Source organism: Schistocerca cancellata, chromosome 7, assembly GCF_023864275.1.
Source record: "Schistocerca cancellata isolate TAMUIC-IGC-003103 chromosome 7, iqSchCanc2.1, whole genome shotgun sequence".
NCBI lineage: Eukaryota > Metazoa > Arthropoda > Insecta > Orthoptera > Acrididae > Schistocerca > Schistocerca cancellata.
Window position 1 is genome coordinate 261196406 of NC_064632.1, and position 18983 is coordinate 261215388.

Consider the following 18983-nt stretch of genomic DNA (forward strand, 5'->3'; position numbering starts at 1 on the left):
ATGCGAAGATATTTTGTTGACACCGACCTACATAGAAAGAAACGATCACCATGATAAAATAAGTGAAATCAGAGCTCGCACGGAAAGATATATGTGTTCGTTTTTTGCGCTCGCTGTTCGAGATTAGAATAATAGATAATTACTGTGAAGGTGATTCGATGAACCCTCTACCAGGCACTTAAATGTGATTTGTGAAGTATTCGTATAAAGGGTGATTCAGGAAGGTATGCAGATATTTTAATATGTTATTCTAAAAGTAAAAATAAAGAAAAAATTTCATATAAACATAGGTCCGCAAATGTTTAGTTACGGCTAATAAAAGGTTTTGCCTGAAATTCAGCAACTTCCCTAATATGAAGCCATCGCAAAACTGTACGAGGTTAAAGTAAAGCTCGATTTCCGTTTAATTTGATGTTATTGGTCTTGTGAATCTAATAAAACATGTCCCAGACGTGTATCTGCAGTAGTTTTCCAGAACATCCAGAGAAGCAAAGATTATTATGCATATAAATTTGTTTACTTTCCATTAAGAGTTTAGAAAAGTTCACGTTATTGTTGGCGACCGTTAGTGTGTTGTTTCAGTGGTTTCCTAACCTTGAAACGAGTTAGTTTTCTGTAACGTTCAGTGAAAGAACATAATAACAACCGTGTATTTAAGTGGGACCACATAGTAACTGTTGTAGTTTGTAGATTATTTATGAAATAGGGATGTAAAAGCAGATTATCTGACACATTCATACAGTTTCAGCTAACATTATGATGATCAGTATTTCAAAATTAAATTCTCTAAAACTTCTGCTGAACACTTTGTGCAATTGTCTGGAATTTAAAAAACAAATTGGGCCAAGTAGTTAATAAATTAAACATTTTACGAAATTACTTCTTTGCTTCGCTGGATGCTCTGAAAAACTACTGCAGATGCACGTCTGGGACATGTTTTATTAGATTCCCTAGATTAATAACAACAAAATAAATGGAAATCGTGTTTACTATAACCTCTTACAGTTCTGCGATGGCTTCATAGTAGCGATGTTGCTAAATTACAGGCAAAATCTTTTACTAGGCATAACTCCGTAACTAAACAATTGCGGAACTATGTTTATATGAACTTTTTTCTTTAGTTTTACTTGTCGAATAACATATTAAAATGTTTGCATATCTTCGTGAATCACCCTGCAGATGTAGAAGTATTCCACTCTTCATTCTGCCTACCTGCACCACTGGCTCATTACACTTATAGCAGACTACTTGAAAACCCACACGTACTCGAACAGTAGAAGTCGCATTGTCAGCACAAGAATGCTAAACGAATATCTGTCTCGGAAAGTAACTGACCCCACTATGTGTAGGACGCTTACAATAAAGCATCTTGGGACACTAATAGCAGAAGTTGTCATTTCAAAGGGTCAGCACAGACTCTCCAGGGCCTTAGTTTCAGTTACATTACACACTACGTGATGAAAAGTATCTGGACACCCGTATGCAATGCGGAATCGCTAATTATGTTGCGAGAGGCAGATCCGCCTGTACAAACAGAGCCAGGGGATGTCTTGTTGTCAATAGAAAGGAGGTAATAGCAGAGTGGATTGGTCAAGAGAGCTCGGTGATTTCGAACGTGGACGTTCAAACCATTCTAACGCTGCCGACGTCGACAGTCGGTGGCGTGATAGCGGTGGAAGAGAGAAGGAACGACCACGCCTAAACAAAGACCAGATATGTTTGAGAGCATTTCTCGTGGAGAGCAGAGGCCTGGCAGGAGAGTGCGTGGGTGCCGTTCGTGTATACATCAGGTACTATGAATTTAGAAGTGTGAAGTACTCAACAGGTTGGGAATGGTCAGCCTAAACTTATTTACCATACGTAGTAATTTCCAAGGTCCTACCGACAATCCAGCTGGCACAATCACTGTCCGTATGGAGTTAAAAAGAATGGGGCAGAATGGTCGGGCAGCTCCTCATAAGCCACACATTTCCGAAGCCAAAGCTAAGCGACGCTCGAGATGGTGCGAAGGGCGACGCCACTGGACGGTGGATGACTGCAAACGACTGATATCCGTAGTGACGAATCACGCTATACCAGTATGGCAATCCTACGAAATGGCTTGGGTTTGGAGAATGCCTGGGGCACGTTATCTGTCATCATACAGGGTGACAATTATTGTAAAATATGAAAAAAAAACTTAAATTAGTTACTAACAACGGCGTGCACACACTTTATTCAACATGTAAACGTCACTAGAGATATTCGGATTTAGGTTACGACATGATCGATACGCCTGCCATCATTGGCGATGATGTGGCACAGATAAGTAGCGAAATTCTTCATGACCTGCTGAAGTGTCGGAACATCGATGCTGTCGATGACCTCCTGAATGGTTGTTTTCAGCTCAGCGATGGGCTTTGGGGTTATTGCTGTATACCTTGTCTTTAATATACCTCACAAAAAGGAATCGCATGTGCTCAGATCCGAAAAATATGGCGGCCAATCGAGGCCCATGCCAGCGGCCCCTGGGTACTCCAGAGCCAAAATGCGGTCCCCAAAGTGCTCCTTGAGGACATCACACACTTTCCCGCTTCCATGGGGTCGAGCCCCGTCTTGCATGAACCACATCGTGTCGAAATCAGTGTCACTTTGGATAATGAAGATGAAAACACCTTCGAAAACATTCACGCACAATTCGATAGTCACCGTGCCATCAAGCAATATCGGACCGATTATTCCGTGACTGGAGATTGCACACCACACAGTCTCCCGTTGAGGGCGAAGAGACTTCTCGATCGCGAAATGCGTATTCTCAGTCCCCCAAATACAGCAATTTTGTTTATTGACGAACCCACGAAAGTGGGCTTCGTCGCTAGGCTAATGCGCATTTGAACATTTGTCTGTATGTGTAGACGCACTTTATTATAGTTCATTGTATTGTAATTTATAATTACAAATATATAATGTGAATAGTTTCGATGTGGAACGTCTCAATATATTGTCATGTAGAAGATGTAATTAGATGAACGACGAACACTAACTTCACTTAACGAAGATTTATTCAGCACTTGCACATACAAGAGCGCTCAGCGAACTAGAGTTTCTCGCCACGTAAACGGCGGCTCTGTCTTGGCCTGATGGGAGCCACAATGTCGTCGATAATGTGCGCGTGGTATTGTACCTTGTGACAGCGCACATTATCGACGACATTGTGGCTCCCATCAGGCCACGACAGAGCCGCCGTTTACGTGGCGAGAAACTCTCAGCGAACTAGAGTTTCTCGCCACGTAAACGGCGGCTCTGTCTTGGCCTGATGGGAGCCACAATGTCGTCGATAATGTGCGCGTGGTATTGTACCTTGTGACAGCGCACATTATCGACGACATTGTGGCTCCCATCAGGCCACGACAGAGCCGCCGTTTACGTGGCGAGAAACTCTAGTTCGCTGAGCGCTCTTGTATGTGCAAGTGCTGAATAAATCTTCGTTAAGTGAAGTTAGTGTTCGTCGTTCATCTAATTACATCTTCTACGTGACATTCTTTTGTGGATACTTCTAGAATGTACTCGAACCGACTATAGAAATTAAAATGGTACGGTCTACGGGAATTTTTAACTCACGACCCTCCATTCAACAGTTTAGTATCATAACCACTACACCACGGCATTACTCAGCTTCTTGTACGACAATATTAAGAAGTACGACATTTATAAAAAGCAATGGATATTTGCCTGTTTCTAAGGAATTGTAATTATTAGCACAAAACCTGGTTTATGTGGCGTTGTCAGCCACGGTAATGTGTGAAAAAATGTTTAAAGTAAGTTTCTCTTTAGCTTATTAAAAACTAGCTGACCCGGCGAACTCTGTTCCGCCTTAAAGCCAATAAATAATCAAATTTTGGATGTTAAGTTCAATTTTTTATTAGGAAATACAAATAAAAAATTAAATATTTTAATGATTCTTTATTCTTTATGTTTTTTGGTGGATAGCTTCCGCTCTTCAATTAAGTACCTTGTGATACACGACATTTTTTGTTTTATTATCAGGCACAAGAACAAACAACGCAGATGGTCTTCCGACCCGTGAACATGCCACATATAAATGACCATGTGAAAATCATGGATATTCCAGATTTAAATCACAAACTTTCAAGGATTGGCCTTGTGATTTGTTAATGGTCATGGTGAATGAAAGACGGATAGGAAATTGAAGTCTTTTGAACTCAAACGGCATATCGGTTGGTATCATCGGAATCCTCGGAATGAGAACTTCCTCACCTTCGAATTTTCCTTTGAGTATCGTCACGTAGATTATTGCATATGGATCACGATACCGCAACCGCGCTAGCGATCTATCGATGAGATAACATACATTTTAGGAAGAGTGGTCCAATTTTTGGACTTTAATGACTAATAGGTCTATTACCTGCTACCTAGCAGTTCAAGGTAGATTCTACTGCTAAACAGCAAAGTGGTCACTTAGCCAAAAATAGCATAACTAAAGCTAATGGTTTGTTGTCCCAAACCAGTTCTTTAAGGCTAATTCAATTGCTAGAAAGCGAGAAATATAATATTAGCTGTAATTTTAGAAATATGCTCTTGTGACTGAGAAGCACGAAGTCAAGCCATACTAACGCGGCGCTCTTCACTGGCAATTTGTTGTTCTTCTTCAGTCCTTTCATTCGCAATGTTTTGTATCCTTCTTGCATTACGGCTTTGCCGAGAAATATTCGATCGTATTGGTCGCGGCATTGTTAATGATGATTCACAGAAAATACAAATTATTTCTTTAAATTTTTAATTAATGATATATACTGATACTGAACCATAGACGTTTAGCTGTCATTTGCGTTTTGTTATTCCACGTCAGATGCGTTTTTGTTATGCCACGTTTTATAGTGACGTTTAGCTGACATTTGCGTTTTGTTATTCCATGCCAGATGCGTTTTTGTTATACCACGTTTTATAACGGTCGAACGGGATAAAAAGTATCTTATGTCCGTCTCCTGGTTCTAAGCTACCTCTTCACCAATTTTCAGCCAAATCTGTCCAGCCGTTCTTGAGTTATAAATAGTGTAACTAACACGACTTTCTTTCATATATATAGATTAATTCTAAACTGAATGCAGTTATTTGACTTGTTATTTAAATAGCAATCACCAGTCAATTTCCCATGTCCTATGTTCATAAATGATTAATTGTCATTTTAGCACGAATGTTCACAGAAATCATCGACGGTTCCGCGGGACGAAGGAACCTGAAAGAAGTTGTCGTAATGAGCAAACTACTATTTGTCACTGAACGGTAATTCGCTGTATACAGGTATACAGCCACCGCTTTGATTATAATGTTAATGTTAAAATGCAGTACCACCACACTCTCAAACTGTAGGTTCTCTCAAACACCTCAATTTTCCTGCATTTATTAATTTCTGTTTATCGTATTGATATGGCTTAAGTTCCTCGTGTATTCTGTATTTACATTGACAACTGTCTCTTCTTTTTTAATTGGTTGTGTATCACTCTCCATGTTTCATACCTCTTGATGCAGCCTTGCCTAGTACTAATTTTATCTTATTTCAATAGTTTTGTTTATCAATAAAACTGTTATGTAGGCATGCTATTCTTATTTTGTGCTAAAGGTTTTCCTGTCAACTCCATTGTTATGTATGTACTGTTCAGTTTTTACTATTTCATTGCAAAGATGTTACTCACTGTATGTTTCTACTTCGCTCTAGATGTGTTACTTCTCTTCCAATGTTGTCTGCTAACATTTAACTTCTTTGGTGATAATACTCAGTAAGTGCCTGAAGATGGCCTTGTAAGCCGAAAACCGGTTAGCAATAAAAATAATATTGTAGAACAAAAGCAAACTGGTGCTTTTCATTTATTATATTTCTCTATGTCTACAGGTGATGTAAACGCAGGTTTACCTCGCTTCATACTAGATGACGTGACAAAAGTCATGGGATAGCGATATGGAGATGTACAGATGGAGGTGGTATAGCGTACAGAAGCTGTAAAACGGCAGTGCATCGGCAGAGCTCTGCTTTCTTCTCAGGTGATTCATGTGAAAAGGTTTCAGACGTGATTATGGGCACACGATGGGAATCAACAGACTCTGAATACGGAAAGGTAGTTAGAGCTAGATGCATGCGACATTCTTTTTGGGAAATCGTTTGGAAATTCAGTATGCCGAGATCTACACTGTCAAGGATGTGCAGGGGATAATAAATTTAAGGCATTACGTCTCACCACGAACAATGCAGTGGCCGACAGCCGTCACTTGACGACCGAGAGCAGAGACGCTTGCGAAGAATTGTGAATGCTAACAGACAAATAACACTGCATGAAATAACCGCAGAAATTCATAAGGGACGCACGACTAAGGTATCCCTTAGGACAGTTCGGGGAAGTCTAGTGCTAATGGGCCATGGCAGGAGGAGACCGACACGAGTGCCTTTGCTAACAGCACGACATCGCCTGCAGCACCTCTCCAGGGCTAGTCACCATATCAGTTGGACCCTAGACAACTGGAAAACCCTGGCCTGGTCAGATGAGTCCCGATTTCAGTTGGTAAGAGCTGATGGCAGGGTTCGAGTGTGGAGCAGACCCCACGAGGCCATGGACCCAACTTGTCAACAAGGGACTGTGCAACATGTTGTGGACTGTGATTACATGGAATGGATGGGTGCTCAGATCCATGCGAACCGATCACTGACAGGAAATGCTTGTATTCGGCTACTCGGAAAACATTTGCAGCCATTAATGGACTTCATGTTTCCAAAAAAACAACGCCACCGAGCCACAAATGTTCGTGATTGGTCTTAAGAACATTCTGGACAGTTTGAGAGACTGATTTGGCCAACATTAATCTCATGGAACATTGACAGGACACAATCGAGAGGTCAGTTTGTGCAAAAATCCTGCACCAGCAACACTTTCGTAATTGTGGATGACTACAGAGGCAGCATGGCTCAGTATTCCTGTAGGGGACTTCCAACGACTTGCTGAGCCCGTGCCACGCCAGCTGCTGCATTATTCTGGGAGAAAGGCGGTCCGACACGATATTAGGAGGCATCCCAGGGCTTTTGCCGCCTTGATGTAGCCGTACATCTGCCGTTCTGCGTCGTGTGTTTTAAGATCGTGTTAGGGTCGGTAGTGATTTCGAAATGCCTACATTTCTGAACAACCAAATCTGATCTTTCCCGAGGTCAACTTCTACTAAATTTTCCATTTGGCTCTACATGATTCTTCTTCTTCAGTAGCGCTACAGTCCTTGGTGAACCTTGGCTTCTTCAACAATCTTTCCTCCACACATCTCGGTTATGTGCTGCTCTTTTCCACCCCGGACTTCCATGTTGGTGATATCCCTTATTACCTCGTCGATCCATTTTTTTCAATGTCTCCCTTTTCGCCTAACTGAAAGGATCATACCTTTCATCATTTTCTTTGGAATTCTACCCTCTGCCATTCTCTCCAGGTGTCCTAGCCATCGTATTCGCTGTGACTCTTGTAATTCGGCTTTGTAGCTTATTCTCCAGCCTTCTTCCTCCCTTATTGGCCCATAGATTTTGCGTAGTATTTTTCGCTCAAAGCTTCTTAGTGCATTTTTATCGTGTTCTGTCAACGTCCATACCTCTGAGCCGTCTGTAATAACTGGGCGGACTAGGGAATTATATATTAGCAGTTCGGTTTTTCTTGTAACAAGGCTGTTTTTGAAAACCTGCATATTTGCAACGTAAGCTCTGTTTCCTGCTTGTATTCTTTCCCTTATAGCCTTTCCAATACTGTTGTCATTTGTTATTAGGGCTCCTAAATAGTTAAAAGAGGACACTCCATTGAAGGATTTGCCATTGATGTCCAGGTTTTTAGGGGTTCTTCTGGCCTCAGATTGTGACATTACAATATATTTTGTTTCGTTTTCATTTACTATGAGGCCAATTTTTATGGCTTCTGTTTCCATTGTCCGGTATGTTTCTAGGAGTCTATTGGTGTTTCTTCCTAATTTAGCAATGTCAACGGCGTATGCACATATCTGGCTAGTTTTCATAAATATGGTGCCTCTTTTATTGATTTTATTTACTACACTATGCAGGGCTATATTGAATAGGACAGTGGAGAGACTATCCCCATAGTGCCGCGTAGTCAGCGCGTACACAATTTTCCCAATAGAGCGCGCCCCGCTAAGCACAACAGCGCAGGCGCAGCGCTCGTCCGTCTCCGCACTACGAGATGGCGCTGTCATAAAGACAGACCAAATACTGCTTCCGCCGATCCGCGTATTAATATGTCACGCAGCCAATGAGATTGCTGCTAACGTAGAACCTTTTCTCCTCGCGGATCACACTCGCGCAGTGATACATGAACGCGCGAGGTATTATAACGAGCGTACGGACCTGTGATTAGTCAGTCTGCATTAGTCTCCATTAGTCTGTACGTCTGCATTTGTCTGTACCAGTCTATATTCAAGTTTCATTCTGCGCCTAATAAGATTATGATATTCCTGTACATAGCCATGAAGAGAAATGAATAGACACTTTGTCAAGTATCAGAGATATGTGAGAATAACATTAACGTACCAAGACCAAAGGAACTTCAGATTGTCAATTGTAAACAGCATCCAGAATCAAGTTACGTATATCTATGATTTTTATTATTTTAATAAATGTGTGTGAAAATTAATCAAGTTTTGTTTGAAGTTGGTCACCGTCAATTTGCAACTCTAAGTGTGCAAGTGGCATTTCTATCGTCTGACCTAACGGCAGAAGATAAACACGCCACGATAAGACCACGAGACATATTGCTGACACTCGCCTACTTCGTTAGAGCGACAAGTCAAATAATCTGATGGTGTCTGTACCGAAGGTCTTACAGTACGCACACCACAGGACCTTTACTTTTGCTCTTGTCTCGGTCATTGTCATTCTGATTAGTCTTATTAATTTAGTACGTATACCAACTTCTTTCAGCACTCTGTATAGTTCTTGCCGATTTATGCTGTCAAAGGCTTGTTTGAAATCGATGAATAGGAAATGCAGATCTATATCATATTCATAGAACTTTTCCATCATTTGTCTTATCACAAATATTTGATCAGTTGTTCCTCTGCCTGGTCGAAAGCCACACTGATATTCCCCTAGTATGCCTTCTGCACACTTCTGTATCCTTTCGTTTAATATACTTGTGAAGTGGTTGGGAAGGGAGTGAGACAAGGTTGAAGCCTGTCCCCGATGTTGTTCGATCTGTATATTGAGCAAGCCGTAAAGGAAACAAAAGAAAAATGTGGAGTAGGTGTTTAAGTCCATGGAGAAGAAATAAAAACGTTGAGGTTCGCCGATGACATTGTAATTCTGTCAGAGACAGCAAAGGACTTGGAAGAGCAGTTGAGCGGAATGGACAGTGTCTTGAAAGGAGGATATAAGATGAACATCAACAAAAGCAAAACAAGGATAATAGAATGTAGTCGAATTAAGTCTGGTGATGCTGCGGGACTTAGATTAGGAAATGAGACACTTAAAGTAGTAAAGGAGTTTTGCTATTTGGGGATCAAAATAACTGATGATGGTCGAAGTAGAGAGGATATAAAATGTAGACTGGCAATGGCAAGGAAAGCGTTTCTGAAGAAGAGAAATTTGTTAACATCGAGTATAGATTTAAGTGTCAGGAAGTCGTTTCTGAAAGTATTTGTATGGAGTGTAGCCATGTATGGAAGTGAAACATGGACGATAAATAGTTTGGACAAGAAGAGAATAGAAGCTTTCGAAATGTGGTGCTACAGAAGAATGGTGTAGATTAGATGGGTAGATCACATAACTAATGAGCAGGTACTGAATAGAATTGGGGAGAAACGGAGTTTGTGGCACAACTTGACTAGAAGAAGGGATCAGTTGGTAGGACATGTTCTGAGGCATCAAGGGATCACCAATTTAGTATTGGAGGGCAGCGTGGAGGGTAAAAATCGTAGGGGGAGACCAAGAGATGAATACACTAAACAGATTCAGAAGGATGTAGGTTGCAGTAAGTACTGGGAGATGAAGAAGCTTGCACAGGATAGAACAGCATGGAGAGCTGCATCAAACCAGTCTCAGGACTGAAGACAAGAACAACAGCAACTTGTGAAGATCGTATGAGCTGTACTTAGGAGTGTTACACCTCTATAGTTTTCACATGCTGTTCTGTCCCCTTGAAACGTCCCCTTTGAACAATTTTACATGTGAAACGTCCACTTAGAACAATTATACAAGCCTGTGCTTAACCTGACACACAATATTATTTAGCGCAACGCAATCTGACTTTCAATAACCCCTACAAAACAATGGCCCTGACTAACTTTAACCTATACCTTTTACAAATCACTTACCTCACAAAAATCTTCGCTACTCAAGCTACTGCAAAACAGCGAGCGCCACTACTGCCAGCTAAATAAAAGATTCAAACTACTGAAGGTACTAACTACTGATAGGGATAGTTAGCAAATGAAAGATATTAATAGAGAACAAACAATGTATTTACCTTAATATTCATAATTGACATTCAGTCTTACAGATTATCAAAACTCCGCCATCTCTCTCCCCACATCCACCACTGCTGGCGGCTCACCTCCAACTGCCCAGCGCTACGCGCTGTTCGCATCCAGCTATAGCAGTTCATGACAACAATGGCAGACAACAATGCAAACTAGCCACATACTGCACACAGCACAGCCAGTGATTTTCATACAGAGTGCTATGTAACGTTGCCAATAAAAAACATAAACAGCCTACTTACATAGCCCCCATGCTCCCCACAAAAAATTTTACAAATTTTTTTGGGCAGTGGCCAATACAGATTTGAAAAAATTTTTCATAATTACAATAACAAAGATATCAAATGCACACACTTATTTATACAATGTTGGTCAAAAGCTAAAATTTTCTCACAGTCAATAAAGACAGTCCTGATCATTCACCACAGCAAAACTGCCGTTTCTTTTATCAAAGTCTGAGCAATAAAAGGCAATGCACACGGAAGTAGTGGATGTCCATGCAGTCTTGAAGAAGTAGTGTTGTCCTTCTAACAGAAAGACAGTGCTGACTCTTGAAATGCTGACAGGTAATGGGCCACAACAGAGCAAACCCACAGCAGAGTCAGTCGAAGTTGATGAATATTGGTAGGTAGGTCATCACAGAGTAGACCCACTGTAGTCCTGGTAGAGATTGTGGTATTGGTGAGTCATCATAGATGCAGACCCACTGCAGTCCTTGTAGAGATTGTGGTACTGGTGAGTCAGCAAAGGTGTAGACCCACTGTAGTCCTGGTAGAGATGGCCAGCAGCCATCTGCTGCGACTGTGCAGGTGCACAATCACCATCGAAGAGTCTTGCAGAGAAGATAGCAAGTCCATAACCACCACTTGTGCACTCACAAAGTTTTTGGAATTGTCCTTAGAACCAGCAATGCTGTTATCCAGTCCCTTGCTGAATTAGTAACACACGTGCAAACACTATCAGTCCCTACTTCTCACATATTGTCCATATACTATGACCAACAGAAATGTGTGCAGTGAAATGAATGCTTTCAAGTTACTTAATTTGATTAACTGGCGTCAATTACAATTATATAACATAAGAATACAATTACAAAGATACAAAATACAACATTAAAGACATAACAATACAGATAATATTTGTAGTAATAGGGGCTTTACAAAAGAATAGAAATAAACATATACATCAGTTTTACAGGAATGATGACATGAGTACATACATAAAAGATCAGAATCACTTTTGAAACGTCAACTTCACACATGAGCATGAAAACAACACAGAATAAATAATGTCTAAGCATCTTTAGAAAGAAAATAACAGAATATTAGAAAAATTCTACAACATAGCTCTCATCAGCTAAACACATAAAGACAGGAAAAACACAAATACACACGGGTACCCAAACACATAGTGGGATAACACAAAAGGAAAGGACAGGGTTTGTTTTCAATGTAACATTTGGTACTGCAGTCCAACCCACAACTTCATTCCGTACATCTTTCATCTTATTTCATCCTTTGTTTCCACCCAAAAATTCTATCTAAGCATGCTTTCTGTATTTATGTTCACACATTGCTTACCTCATCATTTATTTCCAAGAAAATCCTACCTATACCTCGTTCCTGTATTCTATTCATATTTCTTTCAAAATAATTATTTCTGATTGTACCATACTCATTTGGGCCCAAATCTTTCTTCGCAATGCATTCTTTACCTATTCTCCATAGTCAGTTTCTTATATAGTCTACCCCCTCTTAAGCTAACTTAAATCTACTGAGCTCAGATATATATACCAAGGGACGAGGCAATGCAGCATGACAACAAATCAACACAAACAGAAATGACAAAAAATGCAAATTGGCAAAGCTAGCAGCATAAATTAGCAAAGCAAGTGCAATATTACAACTAATATAAGGCACTGTGCAGGAAACAAGAAAAACTAGCTTAGAAGAGTAACACAAAGTCAAATTCAGTAACACTATGCCTGACAAACAGCAGCAACTTATACCTAAACATGACATAGCTCAAGCAGAAAAAATATTACAGGAAAAATAACAATGCAGACAAGGGAAATGTATATTCACATCTTAATGTCTATGCAAATGAAGTGGTGCACCATAACAACTGATTGTAAAAAAAATATTACCATGTACTTGAAAAGAAAATTAAGTGTTACTGTTACGAGTTACTTCTTATTGTTCTTTCCTTTCCAAGTGCTCCTTTTTTAAAGAATGTGGATTACAAAATTATCATTTAATAGATCTGTTGACAGAAAGAGTTCACATTAGCAAATGCATTTTATTTTATCAAAGCAATGCTGCAACACAGCTGGAAACCAGACATCAAATGAAATAAGCAACTATGAAAAGCAAAGCATAAAAATATCTCTCAATAGTCATGTGGCATTTCGTAAGTCAGTAGCACTCAACTCTTGGAGAAAGACACTTGTCATAATCAGGTGTGCAGATGTACGAATATTTCCCACCAATTCATAAGCATTTCAGTAATTAGCACAAAGTGCGAGTAATCATATGTTTTTAAGTAACGAGGGTGTCGCATTAGCGATGAAAGGCACGCCCTAATGGCTTGTTCTCCAGGTGTTTGACACAGCTGTGTGCCCACAACGCATTACAAAAATCATATGTTTTCAAGTAACGAGCGTGTCGCATTAGCGATGCCCTCTACAAAGGAATGTCATTAACAGTGTTATAGGCCTCTCTTTGTCCTTCTCTTCCACCTGTGCCTCTGGCACACCCTAATGGCTTTCTTTTCTACCTGAGCGTCTGAAAAGGCTTGTTCTCCAGGTGTCTGACACACCTGGGTGCCCACGTCGCATTATGTGCAGGTGGTCACTTAACTATCTTACGGAAATATTTACGACAGCAGTTTCCGCTACAGTGACAGTCTCATATACAAAATTTCACAGGTCAAGAATTTGCGTTGCAAATGTGTAGAAACAAAATGCTATTGATATGACAGTGTCCAAAAAATTTTCGTCGGCATTGTGATACATTCACGCATTTACACACACATTTCATAACTCTTAAAGTACGATTCTTTGTTTCCAACATCCTTTTTCACAAGTCTGTGTCCCTAACCACTATTCATTATTCATATACATATAAACAGGTAATCACCTTCCTCATATATGGTAGCATCATCTTATTGACATAAACATACCTCAACAGCATAATACACATCGTCGTCGTAAAAATAACACCATAACACCTCAGTCAAATCTCAAAAACGTCGTAGCTTTCTGCAATTGTTTCAAAACCTAAAGAAAATTCTCTGCTCATTTCAGTAGTGTCATCTACCTCAAACGTACTTTAAAAATTATGATCTCATACCAAAATACATCATTCAAAGCTCTCATAGTATCACAATGGTACCAAAAAAATATGAACAGTGCAAAAGGTACAGACAAAGTACAATTTCTTAAGTGTGAAGTAATCCAACTCTGTAATTGCGTAAACATGTGTCACTGACGTAGTAAAAGGATGTTTGTTTCTCTGTTAAATGATCAGATAGGTGTGTAATTTATGTGTTAGAGAAATATGGTACCGATGTGTAAAGTTGTATAAGCAAATACCATATTAGCTAGGGCTCCTTGTGCTTGCCAAACACATGATACGCAAAGTAGGCGTGTACCCCCCTGAGGATTATTGTAATTATACCCTCAGGTGTTACAGATTACAGCAATGGAATGAAATGTATCACGAAAAACTTTCTTTGTAATTCAAAAATCTTAAAAAATAAATGTTTTAAGTACAAAATTAATCACTCAAGTACGTGTCCTGTAGCGCTAAATGTGCGTTTTGCTCTAAGATAATCTCTGGGAAGTGTCGTAGTTATCGTCCTCCAAAAGCTAAGTTCAGCAGAAGCCAATGTACTTACCTCATGATAAACAAAAGTGAAATGCTTTGCGTATAGATAACTTAGTTATTACGCTTATTGCCGTTATGAGGAAAGTACTGTGCTGTAACGTATTGTTGTCCTACGGAAAAGGCTGTCTCCTTGTAGCAATAGCACAAAAGTTACTACTAAAACATGTTTTACTTTACAGAAGAATTCAGAAAAACTGTGCAGATATCAAACAGATACACCGCAAAAGCAACATTGTAAATTGTCACTCATTAGTAGCGTCATGATAAAATCGTGTAGCTGTCACATAAACTAACCACTGTGTCATCTGGTATCTCACAGAAAGCACCTCAAATCCAGAATCCACTCGTAAGCAAACCAAAATGTTGCATGTTAACAGTTTCTCAGTGTGACAAATTGTACAAGTAGCGTGAAGTGAAAATTGCAAAGACTAAGTTAAAAAGCAGATTATCTGTCAATAAATGGTTTTACATGAGAAATGTGGTGCAATCTTTTACCCTTTGCTCTTCTCAGTACGCAGAGTTTCAACTTGAATGCAAGTATCATGCGGTATTCGTCCGTAAAGAATACGGGAATTTTGCTCAAGGTTAGCGTCAATGTTATTTTTCTCGGAGCCAGCCGGCGCACGCAGCTGCCTGCGGTGCGAGTCATTGTCTGTTTCTTTGTTGGCGCGCGCCGTTATTGGGATTAGGAGGCCTAACTTCCACAAATTCATCGTGACGAGAGTGCTCTGCTCTGTTTAAATCTCGCCAGTTCTGATGCAATTCAGGTCTGTCGTTACGATCATATCGTCTGTCGTCATGTCGGTAGTTTCCATAGTTTCTTTCTTGTCGGTCACGTGGTGGAGAATTTCTCCTTGAATCGTAGCTACGCACTGGACCGTTGCGTCTAAAGTTATTCTGTCTCCCTTGATAATAGTTATTTTGGTTCCCATATTGTCTGTTTCTCTGATTGTCTCTGTGATAGTCATTACTGCGGAGAGGTGATCTTTCCCTGTAATTATTACTACTCTGCCAACGGTTGTCATATGGGTGGTGTCTGTTTTGGTCACGATTTACGTTGTAAGAATAGACTTGTCGTGTCCAGTTATTATTTCTGTCGTCACGGAATTGTGACGGATGTGCCCTGTAGTGATTGTTTTCCCGTTTTCGCATCCCGTGACTGTCTGTGTCAATTTCCAGTTCTTGTAACAGTCCCTGAAAAGCTTCAATGTCGTCTTTGCAACGTCCTGCTAAAATAATATGTCGTAAATGTTCAGGCAGTTTGATTAAGCAAATGCGGATGAGTTCTGAGGGGCTGTATGGGTTTGATAGGTACTGATTCTTGTGCAACATGTCTTCAAAATATTTGACAAGACTGGAAAATTCAGATTGTTCAAAGTGTTTCATCATCATGATGCTATGTTTTACGCGGTCTTGTGTGGCTTGAGACCAATATGCTGAGAGGAAGGCATGGTAAAATTCTCCTTCACTGTGGCAATCGTGAATGACCGATCGCATTCTTACAGCTGGTTCATTCTCTAAGTAGCCACACATAAATTCTAACCTGTGCTCCAATGACCAGTTGGGAGGGAAACAATGAGAGAATTGATGGAGCCATGCTTGTGGATGAATGTCGTTGCCAGAATTCTTAAATGTTTTGAATTTACGTGTAGTAATGAACAGCTTATAGTCAAAATCATCATGTCGGCGAGTCGCATGTCGGTCATTGTCACGTCGTTTCGGCGGTTCTTCTGTGTCAGTGAAGGCTACGGGTCTTGTGTCATTCAGATCATCATCTACCTTTGTAGATAAGTTAGTGACCTGATCCGAAAGTTCGGCTACTTTCTCTGATAATGAACTAATTTCCCCCATGTGTCTTTCTACTGTGTCCTTTAAGTTTTCCTGAGTTTTTGCAAGTTGCGTAACCGAATCGGTAGATGCAACTGAGTCCATTTTAGCTTGCAAGGTCTCATGATTTTCATGAACAATAGTTTGCAGTTCTTTTATGGCTGCTTCGTGATTCTGTAATGCATTTTCATGCCGCGAAAAAATAGGCTGAAAATGCTCACAAATTTGTGTTTTTACGTCATTACAGACTTTTTGGCATTTCGATTCAATGTTATGTAACTCAGTAGTTAGATCTTCACGTGTTTGTTCAAGTGTGGTGTCTAACTTCCGAAGATTTTGTTCCATTGTGTCTAACTTTTGAAGATTTTGTTCCACTGTGTCTAACTTTTTAAGATTTTGTTCCACTGTGTCTAACTTTTTAAGATTTTGTTCCACTGTGTCTAACTTTTTAAGATTTTGTTCCACTGTGTCTAACTTTTTAAGATTTTGTTCCATTGTGTCTAACTTTTGAAGATTTTGTCCCATCTGTCTCTGATTTTGTTCCATTTGTTGCATTAGTTGTAATAACAATGCATTAGTGTCTGGAATCTGTTCCTCTACGCTTTTCGGCAGTGCATTTGCACCAGCAACATTCACATTTTGACAAGCAGAAAATGTGTCTTGACTCATTTGAGAAGACGGTGAGGACGCAAAACCTGTATCTACAGTATTTGCAAAATTGTGTCCTATCATTTCGGATTCCTGAGGCGAGCTGTTGCCGACCGACCGATCGATAATGCTTCCCTGTTCACTACCTGTTTGACTGTCTACGCCATTGTTTGACGTCCGCTCCATTTCCCTATGCACAGTTACCAAATTACTACTTTGAACATTAGTTAACTCATTACACAGTGGCGCTAACACATTGCTTTCGTCTTCACTGTCGTTTCTCAGTTTACTTTGGAGCCGAGTGTTACGTTTTTCACACGCCATTATTGTGACAATATTTCACACGATAACACAGAAAAACACAATTTGAAGAGCAAAAATAGGAGAACACATTAATATAGCACTGAAAATAATATCTAGTTAATTGCAGCAGCGAAATACTTGGTGCAAATCTACATGCATGCCACAACTGTTTTACATTACAACAATGAAAGACTGCAACTACAAAGGAGATTCTCTCTACAATTACGCGCTAGCAATAAACAAAAGCTACACTAAATACACAAACTACAAGAAAAAAATCAGAAGATTCCAGTGAGGTATCCTAGGCTAAGGGTCGACATATGAAACGTCCCCTTTGAACAATTTTACATGTGAAACGTCCACTTAGAACAATTATACAAGCCTGTGCTTAACCTGACACACAATATTATTTAGCGCAACGCAATCTGACTTTCAATAACCCCTACAAAACAATGGCCCTGACTAACTTTAACCTATACCTTTTACAAATCACTTACCTCACAAAAATCTTCGCTACTCAAGCTACTGCAAAACAGCGAGCGCCACTACTGCCAGCTAAATAAAAGATTCAAACTACTGAAGGTACTAACTACTGATAGGGATAGTTAGCAAATGAAAGATATTAATAGAGAACAAACAATGTATTTACCTTAATATTCATAATTGACATTCAGTCTTACAGATTATCAAAACTCCGCCATCTCTCTCCCCACATCCACCACTGCTGGCGGCTCACCTCCAACTGCCCAGCGCTACGCGCTGTTCGCATCCAGCTATAGCAGTTCATGACAACAATGGCAGACAACAATGCAAACTAGCCACATACTGCACACAGCACAGCCAGTGATTTTCATACAGAGTGCTATGTAACGTTGCCAATAAAAAACATAAACAGCCTACTTACACCCTTTCTTATAAATGGGGACTATTATTCCAATTTTCCAATGAATTTTCCAATCTACATGATTGGTGACAGGATTTAGCAACCAAGAATTATGAAACTGATAGTACGCTAACTTTCACATCTGTTCAAAGTGCAACTCGTGGTGTACTGGGTACCAAACGCCAGAAGGCAGTGGTAGGTAGAGAGAAAGAGAGAAAGAGAGAGAGAGAGAGAGAGAAGAGAGAGACGGATACTCGCCCCCAGGACGCCGGTGAGCACGCGTGCGGCGATGAGCCAGCCGACGCCTGCCTCGGCCGCGAGGGGGCAGAGGGCGGTGAAGACGGCGGCGCCCAGTGACGTCACGCCCACCACGAGGCGAGCGCCCAGGAACTCGGACAGCATGCCGCCGGGGAAGGGCCCCACCACCGCGCCGTAGAAGTACGCCGCCAGGACGTGGCCCTGTATCGCCTGCGACCAATTGTACCGCGGCCCGTACTGCAACACGGCGCGGGTGGCGCTCTGCGTCACGTCGTGCTCACAGCGATAGAAGCATGGCATTTAAGGGGTTTACCATCTGTGCGTAGAGGCTATCTAGCAAGTGTACTGACAAGACACGAAGTGACTGGGACGTGGGGAGCACAGCACTGCGAGTCTACATCTACATCCATACTCCGCAAGCCACCTGACGGTGTGTGGCGGAGGGTACCTTGAGCACCTCTATCGGTTCTCCCTTCTATTCCAGTCTCGTATTGTTCGTGGAAAGAAAGATTGTCGGTATGCCTCTGTGTGGGCTCTAATCTCTCTGATTTTATCCTCATGGTCTCTTCGCGAGATATACGTAGGAGGGAGCAATATACTGCTTGACTCCTCGGTGAAGGTATGTTCTCGAAACTTCAACAAAAGCCCGTACCGAGCTACTGAACGTCTCT

The 18983-nt window shown here is 40.7% G+C and overlaps 1 protein-coding gene across 1 annotated transcript in view; it reads right to left on the minus strand.

Annotated features, from left to right (window-relative positions):
• The window catches only part of LOC126092726 (sialin-like), a 181382-nt gene extending 162770 nt beyond the window's left edge, over positions 1–18612 (minus strand). The window contains exon 1 of the mRNA XM_049908451.1: positions 18313–18612. Coding sequence (XP_049764408.1) covers positions 18313–18612 — 300 coding nt within the window. The remainder of the gene's footprint in view (positions 1–18312) is intronic.
• Between the last annotated feature and the right edge of the window lie 371 nt (positions 18613–18983).